Raw genomic sequence first — 18,174 nt, 5'->3', positions numbered from 1 at the left:
AGATTCTCGTCCTTCTTTTCCTAGACCACTTCCTTCAAGCAGTTGGCAGGACTGCTAGAAGTCTGGGTGATGCTCTAATGTCTTGATATTTTAAATATTTTTTGCTGAATTTTGATAGAACCTGTGTGTGCCATGAAAGCAACATTAGTTGAATATTTAGAAATAAACTTCCGTTGGACTTCCCTGACTGTCCAGTGGTTAACGCTCTTTTCCCTTAATGCAGGGGGCCAAGGTTCCATCCCTGGTCAGGGAACTAGATTTCACATGCCACAACTAAGGGTTTGCATGGATCTAAATAACCCGAAACTAGCTCTCAGGGCCCGGAGAAGGCAATGGCACCCCACTCTAGTACTCTTGCCTGGAAAATCCCATGGACGGAGGAGCCTGGAAGGCTGCAGTCCATGGGGTCACTGAGGGTCGGATGCGACGGAGAGACTTCCCTTTCACTTTTCACTTTCATGCATTGGATAAAGAAATGGCAACCAACTCGTGTTCTTGCCTGGAGAACCCCAGGGACCGGGGAGCCTGGTGGGCTGCCGTCTATGGGGTCGCACAGAGTCGGACACGACTGAAGTGACTTAGCAGCAGCAGCGGTTCTCAGGGCCTCTATCCGCAAGGGATGCTCCTGAGGGGAGGCGATCTGGAGTACCTGGCGTTAGGGCAGATCAGCGTCAGCGATGTTAAGACACATCCAGGCATCCCTGCAACAAGCTCGCCTGGTGCAAGTTCTGCAGCCTCCAGGGCACCCTCTGCGATGTGACACCGCCCTCTGGTGGCCACAAGCATGCTTGCGGCGTCCGGGAAGGGAGACGGACGGGACCCTGCAGCAGTAGCTCTCATTGGGACCCGCTTTGGGAGAGTTCCCCACAAAGGCCGCGTCCCGCAATCCCGACTTGTTCACCGGGGGACCAAACATTTTAAAGAACACCAAATATGAGCTGGCACAGGGCAAAGCGCGTTACAGATATTAACTCAATCCTCACATAAATCCTAACAGGTAGCTTCATTTAAGAGTTTGCTACAGGTCACTCAGAGAGCAAGTCTTGACTGTTTTTGCTACTGCTAAGTCGCTTCAGTCGTGTCCAACTCTGCGTGACCCCATAGACGGCCTCCCACCAAGCTCCCCCGTCCCTGGGATTCTCCAGGCAAGAACACTAGAGTGGGTTGCCATTTCCTTCTCCAATGCATGAAAGTGAAAAGTGAAAGGGAAGTCGCTCAGTCGTGTCGGACTCTTAGCGACCCCATGGACTGCAGCCTACCAGGCTCCTCCATCCATGGGGTTTTCCAGGCAAGAGTACCGGAGTGGGGTGCCATTGACTGTTTTTAGTTGTATAAAATATATTTGTGTCTCCATTTCTGAAAGATTTTGCTATATACAGAGTTCTAGGTTGACAGATCCTTTAAGCACAATGAAAATTTCATTCCCCATTCATAGGGGTTCCACAGACACTATTGAGAAGTCAGAAGTTGTGTTTTTTGTTTTTTGTTTTCCTCTAATGGCTTATTTACCTTTTATATACTACTTTTTCACCAAGATGTATCTGTCATGGACTTACTTTTAGTTATCCTCTTTGAATTTCATTTGGTTTCCAGAATCTGTACCTTAGTACGTCTTTCATATACCTTTTTCTGTATTTTTCTTCTGGGAATCTGATTAAATCTATGTTGATCTTTCTACGCAACAGCTTAAGGTGTTTGTCTTCTGTATTTCTCTATGCACTAGTTTCTGATTATCACCTATATTACTTTTAGTTATCCTCTTTGAATTTCATTGGGTTTCCTGAATCTGTACCTTGGTATGTTTTGCACATACCTTTTTCCGTATTTTCCTTCTGGGAATCTGATTAAACCTATTTTGATCTTTCTACCCAACAGCTTAAGGTGGTTGTCTTCTGTGCTTCTCTGTGCACTAGTTTCTGAACAATTTATTCTCACCTATATTTCAGTTCATTAATTCTTCTTTTATATTTAATTTTCTGTCAAACATAGCTGTTGGAGTTTTTTTCTTTTTTTAATTAGCTTTTTAAAAAAAATTCCATTTGGTTATTTTCTCAAACCTGCTATGTCAATTTTTTAAGGTTTGCTTTCATAGATGTTTTCAACATCTCTTTAAAAATACTAAGAAAAAATCAAGAAGTGCAATCTTATACCCTGTTAATCCCAATACCTGATGTGTTTGTGTCTGTATTTGTTGTCTATTATTTCTGCATGCTCTCTTTCATCATTTATTTCCTTGAGTGTCTGATTATCTTTGAGAATGTGCTGGATTTTATTTTAAAAAGAAGGGTGTGTGTGAATACTTTAATGTCTGAGACGATACTGTCTTTCTCTAAAGGATCATTTCCATTTGCTTTTATCAGGCAACTGAGCGCACCACTAGGTCAGTTATAGTGTTTGAAGGCTGAGGATCTCTACACCTCCAAGACAAGCTGAATTTGGGAGTCTTGAGGGTGTCTTCATTTGGGGTCCCAGTTCAAATGTGGGACTCCCACATGGTGTTCATTCCCTTTTGAGAGAGTGCGGAGGGGGCAAGAGCTTGGGCACAGGAGCTGCTCCTCCTGTGGCCTCCCAGCTTTCAACATATTTACACTTGTATCTCTTATACTGTGGGACTCCCAGCTTTCAACATATTTACACTTGTATCTCTTATACTGCAAGTCCACCAACCTTACAGCTGGGTTTCAAAGGTGTCTCTTTCCACCAGCAAATGCCTTCAGGCAAAAGTAGCTTTGAGCATTGGGATTATGATTTAGTCTCTTGCTTCTCCTAGAGTTTGATCCTTAATTCTTTACTCTCCTCTTAGCTCTTTGGAAAGCTTTTTTTTTTTTTCAACGTTTTATTCAGCTGAAGTTATTTTCCATGGAAGAGTCGGCCCTAATTAAGTAGACTACCATTACCATTAGTAACTCTTCAGTCAACGCTACCTTACTCTCCCTCCGGCCTAGCTGCACCGGACCCTTCCTGTCCCGAGGAAGGGAGCTGACTGGAAGAGAGAAGAGGAGATGGTGTTTCTAGTTTTATGGCTCTGTTTCAAAGTAGAAAAATCACAGTTCTTCAGGAAAAGCCACATTTTTTTCCAGAAAGTGGAGATAATACCTTAAATTTCTCCACTTACCTAGACTACCTCCTGTCATAGGGTAAGGGAGTTAGAGAAGGCGAGGCTCGGGAAAAGAAGTAGACCCGCACTTTACAGGAACAGATCACCTGTAATGAGGCAAGAAGGGGCAACAGTATTAGTGAGCTGCTGCACTAACCCAAGAAAAGTGTAAGTATATATATACATATATATGGAAATCTACTGTCTTAAGGGGGCCAGCTCTTCTCCAAAGTTCTCTCTTAAAGGGCTGGGGCAATGAATTCTGGAGATCGGCCAGAGGCTGGGCCTGGCTGGGAGCTGGGCGTAATCAACCTTAAGGTCCATTTTTTTCTTCGGGTGAGAGAGTTCTTTGTTTTGCATAGAATAGTGGGGAGGCTTCAGAGGGGAGTTTTAACTCCAGGCTATTTTGAGCGGTGTAACTTTCCTTCAGTATGATTCAACGTCTCTCAAATTATCCAGATCAGGTGACAGAGATGGCAGTTTCCGGCCAATGGGCAGAGCGCGGGAAAACAGGACAAGGTGCCGGACTTGGGTGTTCTAGGACAGCCATGGGACACGGGTGGTTGGTGGAGGCCACAGGAGGAGGGTAGCCTGGCTCTGGGCAAATATCATGCGCGCGCCCAAGCTCTTGCCCCCTCCGCACTTTCTCAAAAGGGAATGAACACCAGATGCGGTGCAAACGTGCCCGCGCAGTTTGAAACTGGTGTCAGGCCGGGGTCAGACCCACGTTCCTCTCGTAACGAGCGCCCCCGTCGGCGGCGGAATACGTCAAACCGGAAGCAGAAGTGCTCCACCGTCAAGGCTTTCGGGAAATGTAGTCTCCAGCCGCGCGACGAGTCCCGGGCCGCTTCGTCCGCACGCTTGTGCCCGAATTCCGTGAACTACACTCCCAACCCAGACCTGGTAAAATGTTCCGGGGTGGAAATGGGCTTCCTTTCTTTTTTCTGGCCTCGCAGCATGCGCGATTTTAGTTCCCCAACCAACACCAGTGGAACCCGTGCCCCCTGCAGTGGCTTCCTCACAGGGAGATGCGCGCTGATTTGGGGGTTGCGTGCAGCTTCATCCCAGCCCACTGTATTCATTCATAGAGGAGTGGTCTACTTCAGTCCTCACCTCCAACCCCTCTCCAGGTGGGTCACACGCGAGTTTGGTGAGGTAGCCCCTGGGACACAGTCCAATGGCTCCTGTCCGCCGTCTAACTTCTCTCCTTGCGTGAGCTCATGCACAAGATAAACACGTGTCCCGGTGTGCCAGCACAATCCCAGCTTCCCATCTAGTTAGCTCCCCCTTGAGAATGAGCTCAATGGTCCTGGTTTAGTGGATCAATAACGAGTGAACACGCACTATATACAGTCACCCTACCCAAGATCCACTGAAATCCTGGTGGTGTAAACGCTGACGGCAAAGAAGTAGGAGAGAGCGGGCTTGTCTGACCCCTGACACCCAGTTTTGAACTCCGCCTAGGAACAACACAAAGGCGGGACGTCAGAGGGCTTCACACCTTCAGAAATCTCCAGGCACCTATCGGTGTTAGATTACTCCCCACCGCCTTACCACCAAATACACACGACATGAGTGCATGGCGAGCTCTCCTAAGAACTCGGCGTAGTAGCCGCGTAGTGGGCCTGTGGTTTAGCTGGGGATAAAGACATAAGCTCCAGCTATTTCAGATGCCCCTAATATCTCTTGGTGCCTGATATACCTAGCGCCATGCATGGGGAGGGATAGAGGCCTCACCCTATGACCAGAGGTACCATCTCCTCTGGATACGACTCTCTTCCGTGGTTACACGTCAGTGGGGCCCTAAGAGTGAAAGGCTGTGAATTCCCCACCTCCTAATGAATCCTGTGGGGAGCATCTGCCCAGTTCTTGTGGTGCCCTTTAGAATGTAGGGGAACATGACATTTTTCATCTTTCAAACTTTAGCAGCAATTCTAAGCTAACAGAAAAATCCACGCCAAAACCCTGTGACAACTCTTAACTTTTGAAAATGAATATTAAAATTTGAGAACTGGTAACTGCTAGTTTCTTAATACACTTCTGTTTTAGTAAAACAAAAACCCCATTAATCATTACAGCTAATACTTATCTGGTCATACCAGAATAAAATACCATCAATGTTGGCTTCCATCTATGGTATCAGGTCCAAATTTCTTGGCTCCTTTATCCATTAAAATGTTTACCAAAAAAAAAAAAAAAGTTTTTCCAAAATTATAGGGCTTTCACTAAAATTTGCTAGCAAAAATTAGCTCTTTCCTTCCACCAGCACCTGCCAATAATCATTTATGCTGCTTATCTATAGGAAGCCCTCTGCTCCCCTGTCCTCCCCTTCTTTTTAGTTATTCCCTCAAATGGCATTTCTAGAGAGTGGAACTGCTCTACTTGATTTTGACAGTAACAAGACATCCCTTTCTTGGGCCTGGATCAACTTCCCATCCTTGGAAACATGATTGCCCATTATTCTTTTTCCTAAATCTTTCAGGCATGCTGAATAGGTCACCATAGGTTCATGATACCAAGGGGGAACCAAGCTTGATTCCCCATCCAGCTTGGCTGTGTGTGAGGAGGGACCAGATTAAGAGCAGGGAGACAAACTAACTATAAAAGAGTTTAAAATTCAGAGACACATATACAACAAATATGCATCACCTTTTAACAAATATTTTGAGTTTTATTAAAAAAAACTGTAAAAGTTTGTCTGTCTTTATCCCTTCCCATCCCTTTCCCCTCTAACTCGAGGAAACCACTACTCTAAAGCTGATATTTTAATACTTTGCTACATTTACTTCACAAGTTGATTTTTAAGAAGGTGATATGGACCTTTAATAAGTTTTATCACATTGTGTATAATCCCTCTGTAACTTTATTTTCAATTGTTTTTGATGTTAGCCTTGTTAGTACACGAACATGCAGTCCAACCATTCCTTAAACATTTGCGTTATCCTATACTGTGGAAAGGGCACTGAGCAAGATATGTAAGTTGCTGTTCTCAACCATCAAGCTGTTCACCTATTTTTGTACTTTAAGAATGTTGTTTCAATAAAATTTATGAACACATACCCCCCCCCCAAACAGAAGGGCATATAAAAAGGAAGTAAAATGTTTACTATGTCAGGTGGTGGTAGGTATCGTAGAGAAAATGAAGCTGGGAAGGGAGATAGAAGTGTGCCATGAAGGGGGACTGCTTTTTTACTATTATTATTTTTGGCCACACCGCACAGCTTGTGATATCTGTTTCCCTGAGCAGGGATTCAACCTGTACCTTCAGCAATAAAAACAGAGAGTCCTAACCACTTGACTGCCAGGGAATTCTCATGAATTGCTATTTTGGTGCAATAGTGAAGAAAGGGTTCACTGAACAAATATCTGCTGGAGGTGAGGAACCAAACCAAGTGATATCTAGGGGAAGAGGATTCCAGAAAGAGTGAAAAGCAACAAGATATGGTCATCCTCATAGATCCTGCAAATTAGCAAACAGAACTTAATGAACCTTGGATGTGGGATGTGAAAGAAAGGAATCAAAAACGGTTACCCAGTTTAGGGCTTGAGCAACTGGGGTTACCTTTTCTCAGATGGGAGGTTTGAGGGAGGAACTTGATAAAAGATGAGACTGGGATGGGGAGATCGTGAGTTAGTTCATCTTTGGACATATTAAATTTGGGATGTCTGTTAGAAATCCAAGTGGAAATGTCAAGTAGGCAGTTGGTTATGAGTATGGAATCCTGGAATGGAGATAAAATTTTCAAGTGGGTATTTAAAGCCTTCAGTCTGGATGAGAGCCCCAGTGAGGGGGGCTGTAGAAAAAGAAAAGAAATCCAAAGACAGAGCCCTGTAAGTCCTATATCAAGAGCAAGGGAAGATATGGAACTTCTCTTATACTGCCAACAAAGTACAAGTTCTCATTTTCCCCCTGCCAGACTTCAAACTTTTCGCCAGCCTAATGAATATGAAATATCATCTCACTGATTTCTTTTGCAGTATTCTGATTTCAAGATAGAACATCTTTTCATTTTGAAAAGCCAATCTTCTTTGAGTATCAACACATCTCCACTGTACTGTTAACAAGACTACATTAAGTACCTACTGTGTCCCTGGCATTGTGATACGCAAGGGAACAAAAAAAGTTAGCCAAATGATGTGGACTCTGCCTTCCTCGAACTCACCATCTACTTCGGGGTGGGAAGAAAAACTAATCAATCAAAAGTGCAAATCATGGTAAGGTGAAGGACATCAACATAATCTATTAGAATTTAAAAGGAGACCAATTTAGCCTGCAGTCATTAAAACCTTCCCTGATGTGACATCTGCGTTTTTAACAAAAAGGAATTAACCAGTTCAGTATCTATCAAGGCCCACTGTAGCTATACCTAAGCACCAGCATCAGTATACCTAATAACAGAATTGTTTTCTTATCCACGCTTGCACAGAGAAATGCAAGAGGCTTTGCAGGACATAATGCCTGCCCTGGGGCCTTTCCCCACACATACCCAGGCAGCAGGAGTGGAAGATTGGTTTTTTCCTGTTTCTCTTTTGTAATTTTGGGACAATTATTCCTGCACTATTGTATCTAGTTCACTCTTATATGAACCTCACACCATCTGGTTATACTTACCTATACATGCTGACACAGTAACCCCATTCTAGATATTTATCTCACTATGGGTATTTTAAGAAAAAAAATTCCATGGAAATAAAAAGGCAAGGGTGCTTCAAAAGGTATAAATATTCAATGTCATTATTATAAAACCAATGCCCCAAACTATCCAAATATTACTGCAACAGTAGTGGATTTCTTAAGGTGATCATGACACTATGTAGCAACATGAAAACATTTATAAGAAGGTTTTTTATTTAAGTATGATACAAGATTTTATCTACAGTACAGGCAAATACAAATAACTGATATATTAAGGGGTGAAGGTTGTGGGTGAATTGGGGGGACTTAATTTACTGAAATAGTCAAGAAAAACCTTCCAAGGTCCTTCATTTTGTTTCCACTTGGGTCTCCAGTTTAAACTATCACCATATCCCTTCTTCCATTCACCCTCAAAAGCCTGTTATATGCAGCTCCTTGAACATAATATGGCTCTGAAGACATGATGAAGATTAGAGGTTAAGAGCTGTGCCTTTGCAGCCAGGCAGTTCTGGGTTCCAAGTCTGATATCTCTCTGGGTTTTTCTCCCCATTAGAAAATAAAGATATAATACATACACTGTTTCTTGAATGCAAGAAACAGAAATATAACAAAAGGGGAATCATTCCACTGGTCGTGGGAAGCCCACTGAATCCCTGGAAGAGCTTCAGATATTGAATCCAGTCCAGGGACTTTAGGAATGAAAAATGAAAATATCATCATGTCGCCTCATCCTCTGCAACAACAGAAGACCTGCCCTCTTTGGTAAGGAATCAGGTTCCAAGCAACTTTAGGCCTTCACCTTACCAGCCTAGCAACCTCAAATCAAAGTATCCTTGCTAAAGTCTGTTTTGAAAGAAATTCTGTTCAAAGACTCTAATTGGCTCAACAGTCCCTGAAATTATCTTTGAGCTCCTGGATGTCCTGACTTGTATTCTTGTGGTCAGTACAGTAGGGATTGTTACAAAAGGAAGAGGGGGGCAAAGGCTGGGCAAAGACAAGATACCACAAGACCTATTAGGGGAGCTGTAAGGATTAAATGAAATGATGGCTGTAACGTATTTAGCAGTGTCTTTCAAGAAGTAAGCATTCAGTAAATGCTATTATTAACTCACCTGGCTGTGATGAGTTTAGCAGTTAATCCCTCTTCCTTTGATGCACCACTCTTTAATCTTAGCCAAGTTCTGAAAATGGAAAAAGACAAACTGACTCCCATTCAACTAAGAAGGCTATTTATTGAAATAATACAATGACGTTCCAAGGATGTAATTCATATTGCCTAGAAAGCTCGGTGTTCGTAAATGCATGGTGTGTGGTTGCTGGGACAATCCTCCATTCATGCATACATCCTGGGCTCCCCCTGCCAATGACGATGTGCTGAGATTCAGGGACTGGTTGGATCTAGGCCAGACTCCACACACAAACCAGTGGTCTCCTTTAGGTATCCTGGAACCAAGTCTTTATAAACTCCCGTAACAGTTATGTTGCACTCAACTGGTTACAATTCATGCCATTCTTGCAAACAGTCCACTATGGGGATCCCCAATCAAAAGCAAAAAGACTTTCTGATAGGCTTCCAGATAAGAAGCCAATCAGTGGAGGAGGTTCTGAGTAGAATTACTGACAATACAGGCACGGTCTTGGCATCGTGTGTGCATGAAGGACTAAGTGGTGAACGTCACAGAAGAGGTATTTTTGAACAGTTAAAAAGTCTTGGGAGGACAGATCTGCTACAGAATAACCCATCCTGCTTCACGTGTGATAAATGCACTGGGATAGACATCCCACATTTCTGACCCCACACACATTTTTCCTGCAGAGGATTATGAAGAATGTTTCGGAGCTGCATCACATTATCCAGGATGAGACAAAAAGGATAGCTCCTGCTACCTGGTATGCAGAGAAGTCAGTAAGAAAGGATTACTATCAACACCAACCCTTATCACTCCTCCCCATGATTCATCATTAGGATGGAAAAATCTGCTTATCTTGGGGGCAGGGGCAGAGGCTTTCATGAAAGGCGTCAATTTCCACAGTTGCTCCCAAGTTTATCTGGCACTACAGGTGCCAGTGAATGAACAAAGATTCTGGAAATTCCTTTAGAACAGCCCATGGGAGACTTTAAAGGATATTAATGACTAGAGTGGGCTCCTGAAGCTTACCTCATGCTTTACTGATGGAAAAGCACCATAGAGCCAAAAATGTTAATTTTTTAATGGTGAAAATTTCCTTGGCACATAAAATGACCCACTATATGCTGATTCCCTTAACTGATTTAAAGGCAAATTTTATGGCAAGAGATAACTGGATTCATACTTTAGAGTAAAATTAAATTGGAGGATTTTTTTTTTTTCCTCTATGGTTCTGTGTTGTTTTCCCATTGATCAAATCAATATAGGAAGCTTGGTGCAGTGCTTTCCCATGGGAGGATCATGAAAAGCACAGCAGGAAGACTTAATAAATTCTATGAAACTGACCATATGTTTCCTGAAGTATGATACTTGGGAAAAGGAAAGAAGTCATTAGTACTTCTACTATTTACAACTTTGGTTGTAAGCTTCCAACAAGCTGCTTTAAATGACAAATTTGCATATGTCTTGCTGCCTCTTATATTCAACTCCTGAGTGCTTGTTAAATATCTGTGCATTTGTTTTAAAACTTATTTTAAAGCCCTGAATTCCAAAATATCTTTTCAGTGGCAAGACCATGGGGCCAAAGATCCAGAAGACCTGCATTTTCCACCCAGCTTTACTGTTATAAACTGTATCAGGCTTGCAAACCACTTCACATCTTTGGCTTTCAGTTTCATCTGTACAAGGAAGAGGCTGGACCAGCTGATTTAATTCTCTGAATGGTGAATTCCTGGAGGTGAAACTGGTTTCCATGGTAAATTTAATGTAAGAGCTGCAGTTGAATTCATTTGTCAAGCAATTTAAAAATGAGTTTTGGTCATCACTGTGGGAGTTTTATTTATTAAAAAAGGCTGTAAACACTGAGAGTTACAAATCAAATTGTTGAAAGTTGGCGATTCCCTGCATACATATATTCAAAACTTTACAAAGTCCAATATATAGGCATGTCATTTCTAACAGGTTATATAAGACGTCTGTAGTTGTTTTCACATGTATGTAATCAGATCTGAGAATGTGGCTTTTATTTAAAAAAAAAAAAACACTGCTAGTACAGAGATTTCTCAACACACAATGCGCACAAGCATACACACCTGCAGGCATGTGTGCATGCACACACACACAATTCATTATATCCTCAAGCTTCCTCTCCTGTAAGAATCTTGATACTGAATATTTTAACTAAAGCTTTCTTCATATTTCTTAATGTCAAGGGTCCTACAGTTTATTTCGTGTATGAATTCTCATATGTTTAGTAAGAGCTGAGCTTCGACTGAAGTTTTTCCCACATTCCTTACAAGCATAGGGTTTTTCTCCAGTATGGATCCTCTGATGATCATGCAGATTGGTTTTCTTTCGGAAAGCTCGCCCACATTCATTACATTCATAGGGTTTTTCTCCAGTATGAGTTCTCTCATGCTGAATGAGGGATGAACTCTGACTGAAGGCTTTCCCACAGTCGATACATTCATAGGGTTTCTCTCCAGTGTGGGTTCTCTCATGTTGAGTCAGTGATGAGCGTCGACTGAAAGCTTCTCCACATTCGTTACATTCATAGGGTTTTTCCCCAGTATGAATTCTGTGATGCTCTATGAAACTCGTACTCCTTTTGAATGCTTTTCCACATACATTACATTGATAGGGTTTCTCACCAGGATGAGAAATAGGTTGTTGACTGAAGGCCTGCTCACAATCATAGGGGTTCTTGTCTCCAGTGTGGATCCTCTGATGGTCAGAGAAGTCTGCAATGTGACTGAAGTCTTCCCCACAGGCATTGCAATGATAGGACTTCACTTCAGTGACATTGCTTTCATCTTGAGTAAGAGATGAGCTGTGCTTGAAATCTATGCTGTAGTTATTGCTTTGGTAAGGTTTGCCTCTCTTATGAATCCTCATGTGTTTGTAAAGGGATGGGCTCTGACCAAAAGCTCTCCCACATATGCTACATTCGAAAGGTTTCTCTCCCGTATGTGTCCTCTCATGTTGGACAAGAGAAGAACATCGACTAAAAGCTTTCCCACATTCCTTACACTGGAAGGGTTTCTCTCCACTATGTGTAACCTCATGCTGAGTGAGGGATGTGCCGTGCCTAAACGACCTCCCACACAAATTACATCGATAAGGTTTTTCTCCTGTGTGAATTCTCTGGTGCTGAACAAGAGAGGAGCTGCGCTGGAAGGCTTTCCCACAAAGACTACACTGATAGGGTTTCTCTCCGGTATGAGCATTCTCATGCTGACCTAGGGAGGAGCTATGCCTGAAGGCCTTCCCACACACATTACATTCAAAGGGTTTCTCTCCAGTGTGAATTCTCTGATGCTCAGTAAGTTGTGTCTTCCAGAGGAAGGTTTTCCCACAGTCAGTACATTCATGGTGCTTCTTTCCAGGATAAATTCCCTGATCTGTACCATTGGGGAAAGCTCCATCTCCTTTATGAGTTTTCTCATGTTTAGTCAGAGATGATCTGTGAATAAATGCTTTTCTACATTTATTACATTTATAAGGTTTCTTTTTTGTAAGGATATTATTCTGATTAAGCAAGTCTGAATTATGTTCCAAATTGCTCCCAAGGGTATCACATTCACTAGACCCTGGAGGAATGTTCAGTTGTGTAATCAGGTCTGTGTTCAATCTACAGTTTTCACCAAATGTATTTTGCTCACAAGTTTCCTCTGGTGTGATTATTTTCTTCTGGGTGGATGAATCTGGCCCCAGATGTCTCTTCCAGTTTTCCTTATGCCTTTCTAACTGGCCACTAAGGTCCCAAGTATCTTCTCCCGTGGTATGTGAGAGCTCATCTGTGCTAAGGGATACTTTAGATATACTCTGCTGCAGATGTGAAGATTTGGCTTCAGGCCTGGTCTTCCAGTCTGAAAGAAACCCAAAGTGCAAACATCCCCTATTCCCTTCTGTTAAAACAAACTGCTACAGTAGGAATGAAAAGACAGCAATTATATATCATTTTGTTTTGAAATTAGTTCAATAACTTCAAAAGAAGACTCTGAATGAAGAAAGGAAGAGTGGAGAGAGATGACAGAGCTATCATTGCAGAGCTATCATGAAGGATAAGTCCATAATGAGAAAACCGACATAAGGGAGTAAGGGAACCAGTTAGCATGAAAGAGTTAGGCACAAATACAAACAGAATAGGATCACAGTCTTTCATGCAGAGTCCTATCTGCTATTCATGCTTCTTTGTCCATTTTACAAACTGCCATGGAATCTATCTTCCTAATACATTCATTTCATAATTTCTTTAAAGTCATTTCTGAGGCTTCAGATCTTCAAACCTTGCTGAGAAAATCTGTAGCCAGTGAATTAACTGAAATGATTCTTTGATATAACTGGAGATAGAGGGCTATAGTTCCCAAGCAGATAAAAAAGTAATATTTCAAGAGGCAAATCATCCTTGCCCTTACAACTAGAGCTGTGGTTTTAGTCTATTTGAGTTCTGATTGTACATTAATCACCTCTCTTAACCAAAAACAATTTATTTTAATCTGCCTAAAAAATTGACCTTTAAACCTTTGTTTAACCTCTGAATACTAACAGGAGAAAATTAATTACTGTCTAGGTTTTAAGAATGGTAATATTTTAAAAACTAAGGGGAGGGAGTTTTCTGGAATGCTGGATATGTTCCATATCAATAGAAGTTTGGGTTAGACAGGAGAATGCAGTTGTCAAAGTCAAATAGATGGTGCTTATAAGAGGTGTAAATTTCACTGTAATGTTTTTTTACTAAAAAAACAAGAACTATGAACAAATATTGAACTCCAGTCAACTATATACATGCTGAAGTATACAGGGGTGAAATGTACTCATGTCTGCAACTCACTAGGAAATGCATCAAAAGACAGACAGATTAATAGATGGATAAAGAGATATGTGATAAAGCAATTATAATAGGTTATTATATAACATAACAACAGGTCAACAATTATAGCATCATGGTGGTAGTATACGGTGTTCACTGTATAATCTTTTTAACTTCTCAAATGTTTGAAAATTTTCATATAAACATTAAAAGGGGGAAAAAACCCCAGTAACTAAAGAACCCTAAATTCCCAAATTCCTTACCCTGGAACAAAACTCAATTCTAAATTCCTGAAGACAGAGAATACTTTGTATTCCTTTTAGAATATTTCTCAGTGGGACATTCAAGAAATGTTTGGCGAAATTAATGAATGAGAAAGTTCTTTCCCCAGCAAAATTCCATAACAATCAATAATTTTCTGACTGCCTTCTATATGCTCTGCAACACAGAGGGAATATATTTAGAAACATAATAAATAGACACTCCAGGAGGTTAAAAATCTAAGAATAAAAACAAGACAATCTTTTGATGACTTAAAAAAACCCAACAGATGGCATGTAGTAAATTTGATTTTGTGTGGTAGAGATGATATAAATGGTATTTGTGACAAGGGAAGAAAGAAACAAATATATTAGCATACATTAGGATTTATGAATTAGAGAGACCTTGACTTTATAGATGGCTTTGGACAGAGAGAAACTATTATTTAATGAGGGAAATTGTATACTTCTTACAGAGAACATCAGAAAGTATGTAGGGGTGAAATGTACTCAGGTCTGTAACTTCAAAAAGAAATTCAGCCTAGGTGGAGCTCTCTTTGGCAGGAACAGAAAGATATTACTGGAAGGTACGATGGGGACCTTTAAATCAAGGGAGTTTCTCCTTCCTATAATGAGGTAAAAGGTTCTTTCAGAGAATGGTAGTTTATCAGATAAAGCATTAAAATCCAACATAGTCCATGACGTGATGAATAAACAAAATGTGATATATCCATACAATGCAATATTACTCAGCAATACAAAGGAATGAAGTTCTGATACATGCTACAACATGAATGAACCTTAAGCTAAGTGAAAGAAGCCAATCACAAAGGGCTACATATTATTATTCCATTTATAGAAAATATCCAGAATACACAAATCCATAGAGACAAAAAGTAGCTTAATGGTTGCCAGGAGCTGGGGGGAACAGGAGTAGAAAGTGACTGCTAATGGGTATAAGATTTCTTTTTGGAGATATTGAATATGTTCTGCTTAATTAGATAGTGGTGATGGCTGCACAACTCTGTATTTATCCCAAAACCACCATTGAAATGTACACTTTTAAAGGGAGAATTTTATGGTATTTCAATTATATCTCAATTAAACTATGATTTTAAAAACCCAATATGGATTACAAAAAGATAAGATAGAGTGAGCAATTTCAACCAGGAATTATAGTAATCTAAATCTGAGGTGTGGTTTAAGATGTCACCAGTCCAATTTAAAAGGCAGGAAAATCTAAGATACTTCTCAAAGGAGGAAAATAACTTGGATTGAAAGAAAAAGACTAGACTGACTGTGGTTTCTGGCCTGAGGGACTGGCAATCTGATAATTCCTAATGGGCAAGAGGAGAAATGGGTAATAGGTAAGATAGCAAAATGGGCTGACTGGGGATGCAAGATGATTAACTTAGACTTTACATCTTTAATAAGAACTCTGTGGGACTTGCATTGGAGGCATCCTGTGGGAAGGGAAGAGAAAAAAGAAAAGTATCCAGGGTTACTAAGTAAGGACAATTCTGAATCTATAGCACAGAATAAAGACCTGTGACTACCAGAAGGCAGGCACCCTTTTATAGGGAAGAAACTCCAGTACTTTGGCCACCTCATGAGAAGACTTGACTCACTGGAAAGGACTCTGATGCTGGGAGGGATTGGGGGCAGGAGGAGAAGGGGACGACCGAGGATGAGATGGCTGGACGGCATCACGGACTCGATGGATGTGAATCTGAGTGAACTCCAGGAGACAGTGATGAACAGGGAGGCCTGGCGTGCTGCGATTCATGGGGTCGCAAAGAGTCGGATATGACTGAGCAACTGAACTGAACTGAATATAGAATGGGCTTCCCAGGTAGCTTGGCTGGTAAAGAATCAACTTGCAATGCAGGAGACACCGGTTTGATTCTTGGGTCTGGAGAGTTCCCCTGGAGAAGGGATAAGTTTACACACTCCAGTATTCTTGGACTTCCCTGGTGGCTCAGACAGTAAAGAATCTGCCATGCAATGTGGGAGACCTGGGTTCGATCCCTGGGTTGGGAAGATGCCCTGGAGGAGGGCATGGCAACCCATTCCAGTATTCTTGCCTGGAGAATCCTCATGAACAGAGGAGCCTGGCAGGCTATAGTCCATGGGTTAGGAAAGAGTCAGACATGACTGAGCAACTAAGCACAATACAGAAAGAATGGAGAGGAAGCCAGAAGGCAGGCTCCTAATCCTAAAGACAGATTCACTAGGAGGGAAAAGCAAGAAAAGCCAAAGACCTAAAGCCAAGCAGCACTGAACAAGTGAGGAAGTCAGGAGAGGATACTCTAGGAACTTTGGAGGGTGGAAATGAATCAGATGGGCAGGAGTGCAAGACAAGAGGAAGATAGCATCGCTCCCCAGACAGGTGGAACAGGAGTGCAGTCAGGGAAGGAACTCTGGAGGGAGGGAGAATCAAGATTATGGGTATTCCCTACAAGTCTGGGGCATCGACAGTGAAAGCAGCAAGACAAAACAAAGAGGAGACATGGGAGTTCAATTAATGTCTGAATGAGTAAGAAGAGAGATCTCCAAACAGTGCAGGGAGACTGAGGATACTAGAGGAGAAAATGATCCAGAAGTAGGGTTACAAGACAGGGAGAGATGGCATTCTGACTAAGACAAAGGGCTACTTTCAAAAAGGAAAAAGGGGTACCTTTTCCTCTGAGACCTATCAACAGCAACACACCCTACTGGAGAAGGGAGACACACAAAGGTATCATCCAGGAGACGGTGCAGCTCTTCTACGGATGGAGGAGCTCCCAAGGCAGCAAAGTGAAGGTGCTTCCCTCTCCCTCAGCTGTGCCACATTCTGCACTGATTCTTGGATTCTCCCTCATTTACCTGGACAGACAGGTCTTTGGATTTCTCCCTCTGCTATCCACGGTTCTTCTCCTTGCTCCAATTTGAAGATCACCTCTGGCTTGGAAACTTGATATCCTGCTCAAAGGTAAACACATAAGATTTGGTTGTTTATGCAAGTTGACAAAAGAACCCTCTACAAGTCAGAACTAGGACTTATCCTCAGCAACTCTGAAGCGAAAAAAATGGTGCAACTTGAGGAGTCATGCAATCAAATGGCCTATTTCTGGTTCCTATTTACCTAAAAAGCAGGCTCAGAAACCCATAAAGCTGGGTCTCAACAAGATGAACAAACTCTAACCCTGAACACTCTGCTCACAGCCACCCAAACTGTGAGCCCCACAACCTGAGCTTCTGAGAAAGGGAAGACCTGCCAATACATAGACAAGAAGATGCGGTCCTTACCAAGAAAAACCAAGTGGCTATAGTTCTCCAGCATCACATCCCTGTATAAGCGCCTCTGAGCAGCATCCACGTGGTGCCATTCTTCCTGGGTGAAGTTCACAGCTACATCCTTAAATGTCAGTGATTCCTGTAGGAACACATTCTTGTTCAAGTAGGGATCAATCCCACAAACGTTCCCATGGCAATACTGGGAACCTACTATAGGGTCCATGAGAAAAGGTGATCACGTTTGATATCCTGAGGGGGCAAAGTGGGTTAAATACAGTAGTTGTTACATAATTTTATAGAGAATCTAATATGGCATGCAGGAAAGTCATGAGGGGCCAATATATTCCACAATCCTGTGCACCTACTTAGCTTTCTTCTTGTTCCCTTCAAAGCCAAGTCTGTCTATATTATCACCAATTCCTCACTGCCCATACAGTGTCTTTGTTACAAAACCCAAATACAGCAGGGAGTAAAAAGTGACTGCATCCCTTCACCCCCATTGTCAATCCCACTAAACTCCCTACAAGTAACTACTATGAACAGTTTGGTGTATATACTAAGCTGTCCCTTTCCATGTTTCCTTCACCCCCTCCGCTCCCCCACACAGTCTTACTATCATTTATATTGTTCTACATCCTGCATTTTACATTTAGCTATGCATCTTGGAAGTCTTCCCTTAGTGCTTTGTATACTTTCACCTCATTACTTTCAATTGCTTCACAGCACTCCAGAGTACATTTGGAGTACCATCACACACCCATCACCTAAAACTCACAGCACTCCACCGTGCTAAGAATAAGATTCAAGCTTGCCCATCCCTCACTGGGCTCTGGCCCTGCTGACCTTGCTAACCCCTGAACACATTAAGCTTCTTCCCACCCTGAGCGCTGGATTGCCACACGGCTGACAACCAGTCACTAGTCCTTTAGGTCTCACATCCAGAATTGCCACCTGAGAAAAGGTGT

The 18,174-nt window shown here is 42.0% G+C and overlaps 1 protein-coding gene across 8 annotated transcripts in view; it reads right to left on the bottom strand.

The window, feature by feature from the left end:
- ZFP90 (ZFP90 zinc finger protein) overlaps positions 510-18,174 on the bottom strand; it is a 32,399-nt gene continuing 14,734 nt past the window's right edge. For 2 of the 8 annotated variants that reach the window (XM_018062191.1, XM_005692179.3), the window contains 3 exons: positions 17,222-17,348; positions 16,799-16,894; positions 8,946-12,729 (listed from right to left, as the gene is read on the bottom strand). In XM_018062191.1, the coding sequence (XP_017917680.1) occupies positions 11,078-12,729; positions 16,799-16,894; positions 17,222-17,348 (1,875 nt within the window). In that variant the 3' untranslated portion in view covers positions 8,946-11,077. Of the gene's footprint in view, positions 650-2,060; positions 3,205-3,243; positions 4,558-7,924; positions 8,915-8,945; positions 12,730-13,414; positions 14,560-14,829; positions 15,397-16,798; positions 16,895-17,221; positions 17,349-18,174 lie in introns of those variants that run through there. The other 6 variants (XR_001919472.1, XR_001919474.1, XR_001919473.1 and 3 more) reach the window with 6 other exon arrangements.

This window comes from Capra hircus, chromosome 18, assembly GCF_001704415.2.
Source record: "Capra hircus breed San Clemente chromosome 18, ASM170441v1, whole genome shotgun sequence".
NCBI lineage: Eukaryota > Metazoa > Chordata > Mammalia > Artiodactyla > Bovidae > Capra > Capra hircus.
This window is presented reverse-complemented; position numbering and strand designations above follow the sequence as displayed.